Below are 12,203 nucleotides of genomic sequence, written 5' to 3' on the forward strand. Positions count from 1 at the left end.
GCCCAGCCCCGACACCCCAAACCCCGCCACGGACACCCCAAACCCAGCCCCGGACACCCCGAGCCCAGCCCCGGCACCCCAAACCCAGCCCCAGCACCCCAAACCCAGCTCAGGCACCCCAAGCCCAGCTCTGACCCCAAATTCAGCCCCAGATTCGGCTCCAGCTCCTGAACTCGGCCCCCGCTCGGCCTCAATCCCACCCAAAGTCACCCCAAATCCCGGCGTGGCCGCGGCGAGACCCCCAAAAATGGGGCTGGACCCCCAGAGACCCTTCCCCATGAGGCTGGGACCCCCAAAAATGGGGCTGGGACCCCCAGAGACCCTTCCCCATGAGGCTGGGACCCCCAAAAATGGGGCTGGGACCCCCAGAGACCCTTCCCCATGAGGCTGGGACCCCCAAAAATGGGGCTGGGACCCCCAGAGACCCCTCCCCGTGGACCCAGGTATGACAAAAAGAGACAAATCTCCAGGAAAACTCTCCTTGGAAAACACCAAAACCCCCCGGGGGCCACAAAACCCCCCGGGGGCCACCAGAACCCCCCCGGGTTGGCAAGTGGGACGTGGCCACCACTAGCCCAGGTGGGACTTTTGCTGGACTTTGGTGGCCACAGCAGCAGTCTGTGCCAGGGGAGGTTCCAGCGCTCCTCAGCCAGGCTGGCACCATCATTTGGGGGTCCCCGGCACCCTGGCACGGGTGGCAAGTGGGATGTGGCCACCACTAGCCAAAGTGGGGTTCATCTGCTGGACTTTGGTGGCCACAGCAGCAGCAGAAGTCTGTGCCAGGGAGGGTTCCAGCACTCCTCAGCCGGGCTGGCACCGAGTCAGTGCCAGGGATTTGGGGGTTCTTGATGCCCTGGCACGGGTGGCAACCAGGATGTGGCCACCACTAGCCAAAGTGCGGCTCGTCTGCTGAAGTTTGGTGGCCACAACAACATGAGAAGTCTGTGCCAGGGGAGGTTCCAGCGCTCCTCAGCCGGGCTGGCACCATCCCGGGGTCCCTGGCACTTTGGCACGGGTGGCAATCGGCATGTGGCCACCACTAGCCAAAGTGCGGCTCGTCTGCTGAAGTTTGGTGGCCACAACAACAAGAGAAGTCTGTGCCAGGGGAGGTTCCAGCGCTCCTGAGCCCGGCTGGCACCATCCCGGGGTCCCTGGCACTTTTGGCACGGGTGGCAATCGGCATGTGGCCACCACTAGCCCAGGTGGGGTTCATCTGCTGGACTTTGGTGGCCACAGCAGCAGCAGAAGTCTGTGCCAGGGAAGGTTCCAGCACTCCTCAGCCGGGCTGGCACCGAGTCAGTGCCAGGGATTTGGGGCTCCCTGCCGTCCTCACAGCCTGGCACGGGTGGCAAGCGGGACGTGGCCAGCACTGGCCCAGGTGGGGCTCGTCTGCTGGACTTTGGTGGCCACACCAACGAGAGAAGTCTGTGCCAGGGGAGGTTCCGGCGCTCCCCAGCCGGGCTGGCACCGTCCCGGGTCCCTGGAGCCTGGCACAGCGGGCAGCCGGGTCAGTAGAAGTGCTTGCGGCTCTGCTCCTGCCACTTGGTGTAGAGGATGATGCCGATGACGATGGCGAAGACGAAGGCCACCAGCGAGAAGAAGACGATGAGGAACAGGGCCAGGCCACTCATGGGCTCCAGCGGCGCCTCCACTGCGGGGATTTGGGGTTTGGGGTTTGGGGATTTTGGGGATTTGGGGTTTGGGGTTTGGGATTTGGGGGTTTGGGATTTGGGGTTTGGGATTTGGGGTTTGGGATTTGGGGGTTTGGGGTTTGGGATTTGGGGTTTGGGATTTGGGGGTTTGGGATTTGGGGGTTTGGGATTTGGGGTTTGGGATTTGGGGGTTTGGGGTTTGGGATTTGGGGTTTGGGATTTTGGGGTTTGGGATTTGGGGGTTTGGGATCTGGGGATGAGGAACAGGGCCAGGCCGCTCATGGGCTCCAGCGGCGCCTCCACTGTGGGGATTTGGGGTTTGGGGTTTGGGATTTGGGGATTTTGGGATTTGGGGATTTTGGGGATTTGGGGTTTGGGGTTTGGGGGTTTGGGATTTGGGGGTTTGGGATTTGGGGGTTTGGGGTTTGGGGTTTGGGATTTGGGGTTTGGGATTTGGGGATTTTGGGGATTTGGGGTTTGGGGTTTGGGGGTTTGGGATTTGGGGTTTGGGATTTGGGGTTTGGGGGTTTGGGATTTGGGATTTGGGGTTTGGGATTTGGGGGTTTGGGGTTTGGGATTTGGGGATTTTGGGGATTTGGGATTTGGGAACAGGAGTTTGGGATTTGGGGATGGGATTTTGGAATTTGGGGCTTGAGATTTTGGGGGTTTGGGATTTTGGGGATTTGGGGTTTGGGACTTGGGGTTTTGACTCAGGCTGTTTCCCCATGGACCCCGCCTCAGTTTCCCCCCAACCCTGCCTCAGTTTCCCTCAAACCCTGCCTCAGTTTCCCCCAAACCCTGCCTCAGTTTCCCTCAAACCCTGCCTCAGTTTCCCCCCACCCCTGCCTCAGTTTCCCCCACCCCTGCCTCAGTTTCCCCCCAACCCTGCCTCAGTTTCCCCCAAACCCTGCCTCAGTTTCCCCAAACCCTGCCTCAGTTTCCCCCCACCCCTGCCTCAGTTTCCCCCCAACCCTGCCTCAGTTTCCCCCAACCCTGCCTCAGTTTCCCCCCAACCCTGCCTCAGTTTCCCCCAACCCTGCCTCAGTTTCCCCCAACCCTGCCTCAGTTTCCCCCCAACCCTGCCTCAGTTTCCCCCAAACCCTGCCTCAGTTTCCCCAAACCCTGCCTCAGTTTCCCCCCACCCCTGCCTCAGTTTCCCCCCAACCCTGCCTCAGTTTCCCCCAAACCCTGCCTCAGTTTCCCCCCAACCCTGCCTCAGTTTCCCCCAAACCCTGCCTCAGTTTCCCTCAAACCCTGCCTCAGTTTCCCCCCAAACCCTGCCTCAGTTTCCCTCAAACCCTGCCTCAGCTTCCCCCAACCCTGCCTCAGTTTCCCTCAAACCCTGCCTCAGTTTCCCCCAAACCCTGCCTCAGTTTCCCCCAAACCCTGCCTCAGTTTCCCCCACCCCTGCCTCAGTTTCCCCCACCCCTGCCTCAGTTTCCCCCACCCCACTGACTTCCCGGCAGCCTCAGGTTGTCCACCACGGGCAGGAAAACCTCCCGGTCCCGTTTCTCCTCCTCCGGCGTCCGCTCCACCGTCAGCTGGTAGAGCTTCAGCGAGATGATGTCGTGGTTGTCTGCCAAATAAAAAACAAAACCCAAAAACCTCGGAATTTGGTGGGGTTTCCTTGGAATTCCAGGAATTTCGCTGGAATTGTCGGAGTCGGTGAAAAAAAATTTAAATCCAGCTGGAAAATTGGGGGATTTTTGGGGTTAAAAGGGGTTGGAATGGTGAAGGAATGGGATCTTCCCAAGGTTTTAGTCCGTGTTAGTCCTGGTTTTAGTCTGTGCTAAACTTGGTTTATTCCGTGCTAAACCTGGTTTATTCCATGCTAATTCTGGTTTATTCCATGCTAATCCTGGTTTATTCCATGTTAATCTCAAGACTTATTCCATGCTAATCCTGGTTTATTCCATGTTAATCTCAAGGTTTATTCCATGCTAAACCTGATTTATTCCATGTTTATCCCAAGGTTTTATTCCATGTTAATCTTGGCTTTATTCCATGCTCATCCCAAGGTTTTATTCCATGTTAATCCTGATTTATTCTATGCTAATCCTGGTTTTCTTCCATGTTGATATCAAGGTTTATTCCATGCTCATGCCAAAGTTTTAGTTCATGTTAGTCCTGGTTTTATTCCCTGTTAGTTCTGGTTTATTCCCTGTTAATCCTGGTTTATTCCATGTTAGTCCTGGTTTTATTTTATGCTCATCCAAAGTTTTTATTAAATCCACTCAGGAATCCCAAATCCACTGGGAAACCCCAAATCCCTGTGGGGTCCCCACCTAAAACCCCCAAATCCCTTTGGAGTTCCCACCTGGAGCCCCCCAATCCCACCCGAACCCCCAATCCCACCTGGAGCCCCCCAATCCCGCCCAGCACCCCCAATCCAGCACCCCAATCCCTGCAGGGTCCCCACCCAGCACCCCCAGTCCCTCCCAGCACCCCAATCCTGCCCAGCACCCCCAATCCAGCACCCCAATCCCACCCGAACCCCCAATCCAGCACCCCAATCCCGCCCAGCACCCCAATCCAGCACCCCAATCCCGCCCAGCACCCCCAATCCCGCCCAGCACCCCAATCCAGCACCCCAATCCCGCCCAGCACCCCAATCCCGCCCAGCACCCCCAATCCAGCACCCCAATCCCGCCCAGCACCCCAATCCCGCCCAGCACCCCAATCCCGCCCAGCACCCCCAATCCAGCACCCCAATCCCGCCCAGCACCCCAATCCAGCACCCCAATCCCCGCAGGGTCCCCGCCCAGCACCCCAATCCAGCACCCCAATCCCGCCCAGCACCCCCATCCCGCCCAGCACCCCCAATCCAGCACCCCAATCCCGCCCAGCACCCCAATCCCGCCCAGCACCCCAGTCCAGCACCCCGTGCCGCGGCGCCCGGCCGTACCGGACAGGTCCCCGGTGGCCGAGGAGGTGCCGAAGAAGAAGCCGCGGGGCAGGCGCACGCCGGGCACGTCGATGCAGTCGCGCCACTCGTGCCGCCCGTCGATGTCGAGCAGCACCTGCGGGGCCAGAGCGCCTCAGGGACCCCGAGCGGGCCCAGATCCCACCTGGGACCCCAAATCCCACCTGGGACCCCAAATCCCACCTGGGACCCCGACTGGAACACCCAAATCCCACCTGGGACCCCAAATCCCACCTGGGGACCCCGACCGGACCCCCCAATCCCACCTGGGACCCCAAATCCCACCTGGGACCCCAAATCCCACCTGGGACCCCAAATCCACCCAGAGCGCCTCAGGGACCCCGAGCGGGCCCAGATCCCACCTGGGACCCCAGATCCCACCTGGGGACCCCCAAATCCCACCTGGGGACCCCAAATCCCACCTGGGACCCCCAAATCCCACCTGGGACCCCAAATCCCACCTGGGACCCCAAATCCCACCTGGGACCCCCAAATCCCACCTGGGACCCCAAATCCACCCAGAGCGCCTCAGGGACCCCGAGCGGGCCCAGATCCCACCTGGGACCCCCAATCCCACCTGGGGACCCCCAAATCCCACCTGGGACCCCGACTGGAACCCCAAATCCCACCTGGAACCCCGACCAGAACCCCAAATACCACCTGGGACCCCCCAAATCCACACTGGAACCCCCAAATCCCACCTGGGACCCCAAATCCCACCTGGGACCCCGACTGGAACACCCAAATCCCACCTGGAACCCCGACCAGAACCCCAAATCCCACCTGGGACCCCAAATCCACCCAGAGCGCCTCAGGGACCCCGACCGGACCCCAAATCCCACCTGGGGACCCCCAAATCCCACCTGGGACCCCAAATCCCACCTGGGACCCCAAATCCACCCAGAGCGCCTCAGGGACCCCGACCGGAACCCCAAATCCCACCTGGGGACCCCCAAATCCCACCTGGGACCCCAAATCCCACCTGGGACCCCAAATCCACCCAGAGCGCCTCAGGGACCCCGACCGGAACCCCAAATCCCACCTGGGGACCCCCAAATCCCACCTGGGACCCCGACTGGAACCCCAAATCCCACCTGGGACCCCAAATCCCACCTGGGACCTCCAGATCCCACCTGGAACCCCGACTGGAACACCCAAATCCACCCAGAGCGCCTCAGGGACCCCGACCGGAACCCCAAATCCCACCTGGGACCCCAAATCCCACCTGGAACCCCGACTGGAACACCCAAATCCCACCTGGGACCCCAAATCCCACCTGGAACCCCCACATCCCCTCAGGAACACACTCAGGAACCCCAGATCCACTCGGGAACCCCAACTGGAACCCCCAAATCCCAACTGGAACCCTCAAATCCACTCTGGAATCCCACCTGGAACCCCCAGATCCCAACTGGAACCCTCAGATCCCACCCAGAACTCCAGATCCCACCTGGAACCTCCAAACCCCCCCAGATCCCACCTGGAACCTCCAAACCCCCCCAGATCCCACCTGGAACCTCCAAACCCACCCAGATCCCACCTGGAACCTCCAAACCCCCCCAGATCCCACCTGGAACCTCCAAACCCCCCCAGATCCCACCTGGAACCTCCAAACGCCCCCAGATCCCACCTGGAACCTCCAAACGCCCCCGGAAGCCCCAGATCCCCCCCGGAAGCCCCGATGGCCCGGGCGGGGTGGACCTCCCGCCGCGGCCGGCCCGGACTGACCGTCAGCCTCCTCTTGACGTAGCGGATGACCAGGAAGGTGTCATGGTTGAGGTTGCGCACCATGGCGGAGCAGCCGCCCAGCTCGGTGGGGCGCCCGTCGCGGTCGTGGTCGTAGGTCAGCGAGCCGTTGTTCACCATGGCCGAGATGTAGGGGAAGACGCGCTGCCCGCGGGGGAAAAACGGGATTTGGGATCCAGGAGGTGGGGTGGGACCGCGGGGAGACGGCGGGGAGGAGAGGTGGGGTCCTCCACCCCACAGGGATCTGCTCAGCACAGCACGGGAACGATCCCAAAGTTCTCCAAACAACACGGGAACGATCCCAAAGTTCTCCAACCGACACAGGAACGATCCAACCAACATGGGAATGATCCCAATCTTCTCCAACCAACATGGGAATGAACCCAAAGTTCTCCATCCCACAGGGATCTGCTCAGCACAGCACGGGAATGATCCCAAAGTCCTCCACCCCACAGGGATCTGCTCAGAACAACACGGGAACGATCCCAAAGTTCTCCAACTGACACAGGAACGATCCCAAAGTCCTCCACCCCACAGGGATCTGCTCAGAACAACATGGGAACGATCCCAAAGTTCTCCAAACAACACGGGAACAATCCCAAAGTCCTCCACCCCACAGGGATCTGCTCAGCACAACACGGGAATGATCCCAAAGTTCTCCAACTGACGCAGGAACGATCCAACCAACATGGGAATGATCCCAATCTTCTCCAACCAACATGGGAATGAACCCAAAGTTCTCCATCCCACAGGGATCTGCTCAGCACAACACGGGAATGATCCCAAAGTCCTTCAACCCAGAAGGATCTGCTCAGAACAACCTGGGAACGATCCCAAAGTTCTCCAACCAACATGGGAATGATCCCAATCTTCTCCAACCAACATGGGAATGAACCCAAGGTCCTCCACCCCACAGGGATCTGCTCAACACAACCTGGGAACGATCCCAAAGTTCTCCAAGCACGATCCCAAAGTCCTTCAATCAACACTGGAATGATCCCAAAGTTCTCCAAAAACATGGGAATGATCCCAAAGTTCTCAATCCAACACTGGAAGGATCCCAAAGTTCTTCAACCCAGAAGGATCTGCTAAACACAACCTGGGAATGATCCCAAAGTTCTCCAACCGACACGGGAACGATCCTAAAGTTCTCCACCCCACAGGGATCTGCTTAGAACAACATGGGAATGATCCCAAAGTTCTCCAGCCACAATCCCAAATTCCTTCAATCAACACTGGAATGATCCCAGAGTTCTTCACCCCACAGGGATCTGCTCAACACAACCTGGGAACGATCCCAAACTTCTCCAACCGACACGGGAATGATCCTAAAGTCCTTCATCCCAAATAACCTGCTCCAGAAGACACCAGCACCGTCCTGCTCCACCCTGCGGATCCCAGACCCCAAAAGTCTCCTCAGAAACCACCGGGGTGACCCCAAATTTTGTACCCATGGATTCCAAACTCCAAAAGTCTCCTCAGAAACCACCGGGGTGACCCCAAATTTTGTACCCATGGATTCCAAACTCCAAAAGTCTCCTCAGAAACCACCGGGGTGACCCCAAATTTTGTACCCACGGATTCCAAACTCCAAAAGTCTCCTCAGAAACCACCGGGGTGACCCCAAATTTTGTACCCACGGATTCCAAACTCCAAAAATCTCCTCAGAAACCACCGGGGTGACCCCGAATTTTGTACCCACGGATTCCAAACTCCAAAAGTCTCCTCAGAAACCACCGGGGTGACCCCAAATTTCGTCCCCACGGATTCCAAACCCCAAAGCTCTGCGGAGAACCGGGGGACGGGGAATTCCGGGTGGGAGGGCAGAGGCAGTACCTGGTTTCCAGGGCTGTACCTCCTCTTCTGAGCCTGCCCTCCAGGATTAGCACAAAGCAAGAGAGAGCGACACGGTCACGGAGCCCGGCACGCCCGAAATCCCGGGAAATTCCCCCTGGAACCACGTCCAGACAGGCCCAAAATCCCAGGAAATTCCCCCTGGAACTGAGTCCAGCAGGACCCAAAATCCCAGGAAATTCCCCCTGGAACCGAGTCCAGCAGGACCCAAAATCCTGGGAAATTCCCCCTGGAACCGAGTCCAGCTGGGATCAAAATCCCGGGAAATTCCCCCTGGAACCGATTCCAGCAGGACCCAAAATCCTGGGAAATTCCCCCTGAAACCGCGTCCAGCAGGACCCAAAATCCCAGGAAATTCCCCCTGGAACCAAGTCCAGCTGGGATCAAAATCCCGGGAAATTCCCCCTGGAACCGTGTCTAGCAAGACCCAAAATCCCAGGAAATTCCCCCTGGAACCGAGTCCAGCCGGGCCCAAAATCCCGGGAAATTTCCTTCTTCTCCTTCCTGGAGCTCTTTTGGACCTTCTAGAGTCTTCTTGTCCTTTTGGAGGCTCCTTCTGGAGCTCTTTTTGACCTTTTTGGAGATCTTTCACCTTTTTTGGAGCTCTTTTGGACCCATTTGGAGACTTTTTGTCTTTTTTGAAGCTTCCTTGACCTTTTTGGTGATTTTTTGTCTTTTTTGGAGCTCTTTTTGATCTTTCTGGAGATCTTAAGACCTTTTGGATCCCTTTTTGACCTCTTTGGAGATCTTTAGGACCTTTTAGAGCCCTTTTCATCATTTTTGAACATCTTTATGACCTTTTGGAGATATTTTCACCTTTTTTGAAGCTCTTTTTACCTTTTTGGAGACTTTTTGTCTTTTTGGAGCTCTTTTCACCATTTTTTGACATCTTTATGACCTTTTGGAGATCTTTTGACCTTTCTGGAGATCTTTATGACTTTTTAGAGCCCTTTTTGACCTTTCTGGAGATCTTTATGACCTTTTGGAGCTCTTTTCACCATTTTTTGAGGGCTTTATGACCTTTTGGAGCCCTTTTTGACCTTCTCCAAGACCAGGCAGGACAGGGCTTGGAGCACCTTGGCACAGTGGCACCTGTCCCTACCCAAGCGGTGCCATTTGTCCCCTCCAGCTGGATTTTTTCCACACGAACGACACCAAAAAAACCCGAGAAACGCGCCAACTTTTCGACCTCTCCTCAGCTTCTACTCCAGCTTCACTCACACCCTACTCCTGGTGGACGTGGCACCGCCAGCTCAGCTGGGAAATCCTCTCCCAATTTCCCTGACCAAAAAAAATGTGGAAAAGGAACGGGAAGAGGAGGAGGAGGACGAGCTCCGAGGATGAAGAGCTCTCACCTCCTGCTGCTTCTCCTCGTTGGGGTACGTGTCCACGAACACTCCCAGCCCCAGGAAGTTGTCCTTGCTGCCAAAAACAGGTCCTGGAAGGGGAAAGGAAAGTTGGGAAGCTCAGGGGAGACCTTTGGCACTTGTTTGGGAAGGTCCTCAAGGACCATCCAGTCCCATCTGTGTGGACGTTCTCCAGGAGACCGCGTTGCTCGAGGTCCCGTCCAAAGTGTCCTCAAAGGCCTGTCCAAGGTATCCAAGATGTCCCCAGGGTGTCCCAGGTGTCCCCAGGGTGTCCCCAAGGTGTCCCAGGTGTCCGCAGGGTGTCCCAAAGATGTCCCCAAGGTGTCCCCAGGGTGTCCCAGGTGTCCCCAAGGTGTCCCAGGTGTCTGCAGGGTGTCCCAAAGATGTCCCCAAGGTGACCCCAGGGTGTCCCCAAAGTATCCCCAGTGTCCCCAAGGTGTCCCAGGTGTCCCCAGGGTGTCCCCAAGGTGCCCCAAGGTGTCCCTAAGGTATCCCCAGGGTGTCCCAGGTGTCCCCAATGTGTCCCCAGGGTGTCCCAGGTGTCCCCAATGTGTCCCCAAGGTGCCCCAAGGTGTCCCAGGTGTCCCCAATGTGTCCCCGGGGTGTCCCAGGTGTCCCCAGTGTCCCCAAGGTGTCCCAGGTGTCCCCAGGGTGTCCCCAAGGTGCCCCAAGGTGTCCCTAAGGTATCCCCAGGGTGTCCCAGGTGTCCCCAATGTGTCCCCGGGGTGTCCCAGGTGTCCCCAGTGTCCCCAAGGTGTCCCAGGTGTCCCCAGGGTGTCCCAGGTGTCCCCAATGTGTCCCCGGGGTGTCCCAGGGTGTCCCAGGATGTCCCCAAGGTGTCCCCAAGGTGTCCCCAGTGTCCCCGGCCTCACCCGGCTGCATCCTGTCCTTGGTGTACCAGATGGCGAAGCCGTCCCCGTTGAGGTTCTTCTTGCCCTGCCCGTGGATCCTGAAGTGCACCTGCAGCTCCCAGTCCCGCAGGTAGCAGGGCTGGGGGGACCCCGGACCAGGTGGGAACCCCGATTCCAGTTTGGGAACCCCAATTCCCAGTTTGGGATCCCCGATTCCAGTTTGGGAACCCCAGTTCCAGTTTGGGAACCCCGATTCCAGTTTGGGAACCCCGATTCCAGTTTGGGAACCCCGATTCCAGTTTGGGATCCCCAGTTCCAGTTTGGGAACCCTAGTTCCAGTTGGGGAACCCCAATTCCCAGTTTGGGAATCCCATTCTCACTCTGGGAATCCCATTCCCAATTTGGGAGTCCCATTCTCACCTTGGGATCCCAATTCCCACTCTGGGAATCCCATTCCAAATTTCAGAACCCAATTCCCAATTTGGGAATCCCATTCCCAGTTTCGGAACCCGATTCCCAATTTGGGAATCCCATTCCCAATTTCAGAACCCAATTCCCAATTTGGGAATCCCATTCTCACTCTGGGAATCCCATTCCCAGTTTCGGAACCCAATTCCCAATTTGGGAATCCCATTCCCAGTTTCGGAACCCGATTCCCAATTTGGGAATCCCATTCCGAATTTCAGAACCCGATTCCCAATTTGGGAATCCCATTCTCACTCTGGGAATCCCATTCCCAATTTCGGAACCCGATTCCCAATTTGGGAATCCCATTCTCACTCTGGGAATCCCATTCGAAGTTTCGGAACCCGATTCCCAATTTGGGAATCCCTCTGCCGACCCTCTCCCCATTTCCCTCCACTCCCAGCCCTCTCCCCGGACCATGCCGGTCCCCCCGTCCCCGCCGCTCTCCCGGTGCCCCGCTCACCACCCGGTTCCACACGGCTCCGTGCTTGCTCTGCACGTCGGGGGTGAGGCGGATGAACTGGGTCATGACCATGGCGTTCCCCAGCAGGTCCCAGAGCCCCGAGCTGGCCGAGCCCACACCTGCGGCCCACACGCACCGTCGGTACCGGGACAGCGGGCCCCGCGCACCGGCGGCACCGGGCGGCACCGGCCCGCCTCCCCGCTCACCCTGGTACGGTTTGGACAGCGAGTGCTCCCGTTTCAGGTGCTCCTCGGTCTGCTCGGCCGCCGCCCCGCCGAGCCCCAGCGCCACGGCCAGCACGGCCAGCCCGGCCCGCCACCGGCCCGCCGCCGCCATCTTCCCCCGCCGCCGGCCCCGCGCGCCCATTGGCTGCTTCGCGCCGCTGCTCCCGCCCACCGGCGGAAGCGCAGATGGTGATTGGGCAAGTGAGGTGTCTGTCAGCTCGGGGCGCGAGGGGGGTGGTGGGTAATGTAGTTCTGGCGCCCGGTGATGGCAGCCGCCACTGAGGTGGGCGAGCTCTCTTCTCCCGGGCCCTGGTGCCACCCTGGGTCTTGGTGCCACCCCCAGGGCTCCTGGTGACACCTCCAGATGTTCTGGTGCCACCTCCAGATGTTCTGGTGCCACCTCCAGAGCTCCTGGGGTCACCCTCAGGGCTCCTGGTGCCACCCCCAGGGCTCCTGCGGACAACCCAGAGGTCCTGGTGTCACCTCCGGATGTTCTGGTGCCACCCCCAGAGCTCCTGGTGCCACCCCGGGTCCTGGTGGCCCTGAGGATCCTGGTGCCACCCCGGGTCCCGATGTCCCCAAGCCCGGGTGCTCCTCAGGCTCCCGATGTCCCGTGGGTGCTGCGGGGGCGTGGCCACATGCAAATGCACATGGGGGC

At 58.8% G+C, this 12,203-nt stretch overlaps 1 protein-coding gene and 1 long non-coding RNA gene across 5 annotated transcripts; both read right to left on the reverse strand.

Moving 5' to 3' along the window:
* Positions 1 to 465: 465 nt before the first annotated feature.
* Positions 466 to 12,106, reverse strand: LMAN2L (lectin, mannose binding 2 like). 4 transcript variants are annotated; one of them, XR_014949874.1, is made up of 10 exons: positions 11,528 to 12,106; positions 11,322 to 11,440; positions 10,415 to 10,532; positions 9,531 to 9,613; positions 8,158 to 8,190; positions 6,304 to 6,465; positions 4,558 to 4,672; positions 3,109 to 3,228; positions 1,192 to 1,651; positions 466 to 1,039 (listed from the first exon to the last, which is right to left on the reverse strand). XR_014949874.1 is itself a non-coding variant. In XM_085559343.1 (9 exons), exons 1-9 carry the CDS (start codon positions 11,685 to 11,687, stop codon positions 1,509 to 1,511), a joined length of 1,053 nt encoding a protein of 350 aa, XP_085415469.1. In that variant the 5' UTR covers positions 11,688 to 12,106; the 3' UTR covers positions 466 to 1,508. The 4 variants fall into 4 exon arrangements, 2 of the variants coding, with proteins under 2 accessions (XP_085415469.1, XP_085415470.1); XR_014949875.1 differs by lacking the exon at positions 8,158 to 8,190 and having other exon boundaries at positions 11,528 to 12,096; XM_085559343.1 differs by having other exon boundaries at positions 466 to 1,651.
* LOC146765641 (uncharacterized) lies at positions 4,680 to 5,435 on the reverse strand. Its single transcript, XR_014949876.1, has 3 exons — positions 5,359 to 5,435; positions 5,277 to 5,327; positions 4,680 to 5,133 (listed from the first exon to the last, which is right to left on the reverse strand). It is a non-coding gene; the product is annotated as an uncharacterized LOC146765641 (long non-coding RNA).
* Positions 12,107 to 12,203: the final 97 nt, after the last annotated feature.

Source organism: Lonchura striata, chromosome 22 (genome assembly GCF_050655825.1).
Source record: "Lonchura striata isolate lonStrDom1 chromosome 22, ASM5065582v1, whole genome shotgun sequence".
In the NCBI taxonomy this organism is placed as follows: Eukaryota; Metazoa; Chordata; class Aves; order Passeriformes; family Estrildidae; genus Lonchura; species Lonchura striata.

What these genes read in the sequence shown, in the direction of transcription:
- LMAN2L (XM_085559343.1), bottom strand. Translation starts at nt 11,687, where the DNA reads ATGGGCGCGCGGGGCCGGCGGCGGGGGAAGATGGCGGCGGCGGGCCGG. An exon ending in GCTGTCCAAACCGTACCAGG is followed by an intron (nt 11,441 to 11,527) that starts GTGAGCGGGGAG and finishes TGTGGGCCGCAG; the next exon opens with GTGTGGGCTCGGCCAGCTCG. An exon ending in GGTACAGCCCTGGAAACCAG is followed by an intron (nt 6,466 to 8,157) that starts GTACTGCCTCTG and finishes CCCCGCGGGCAG; the next exon opens with CGCGTCTTCCCCTACATCTC.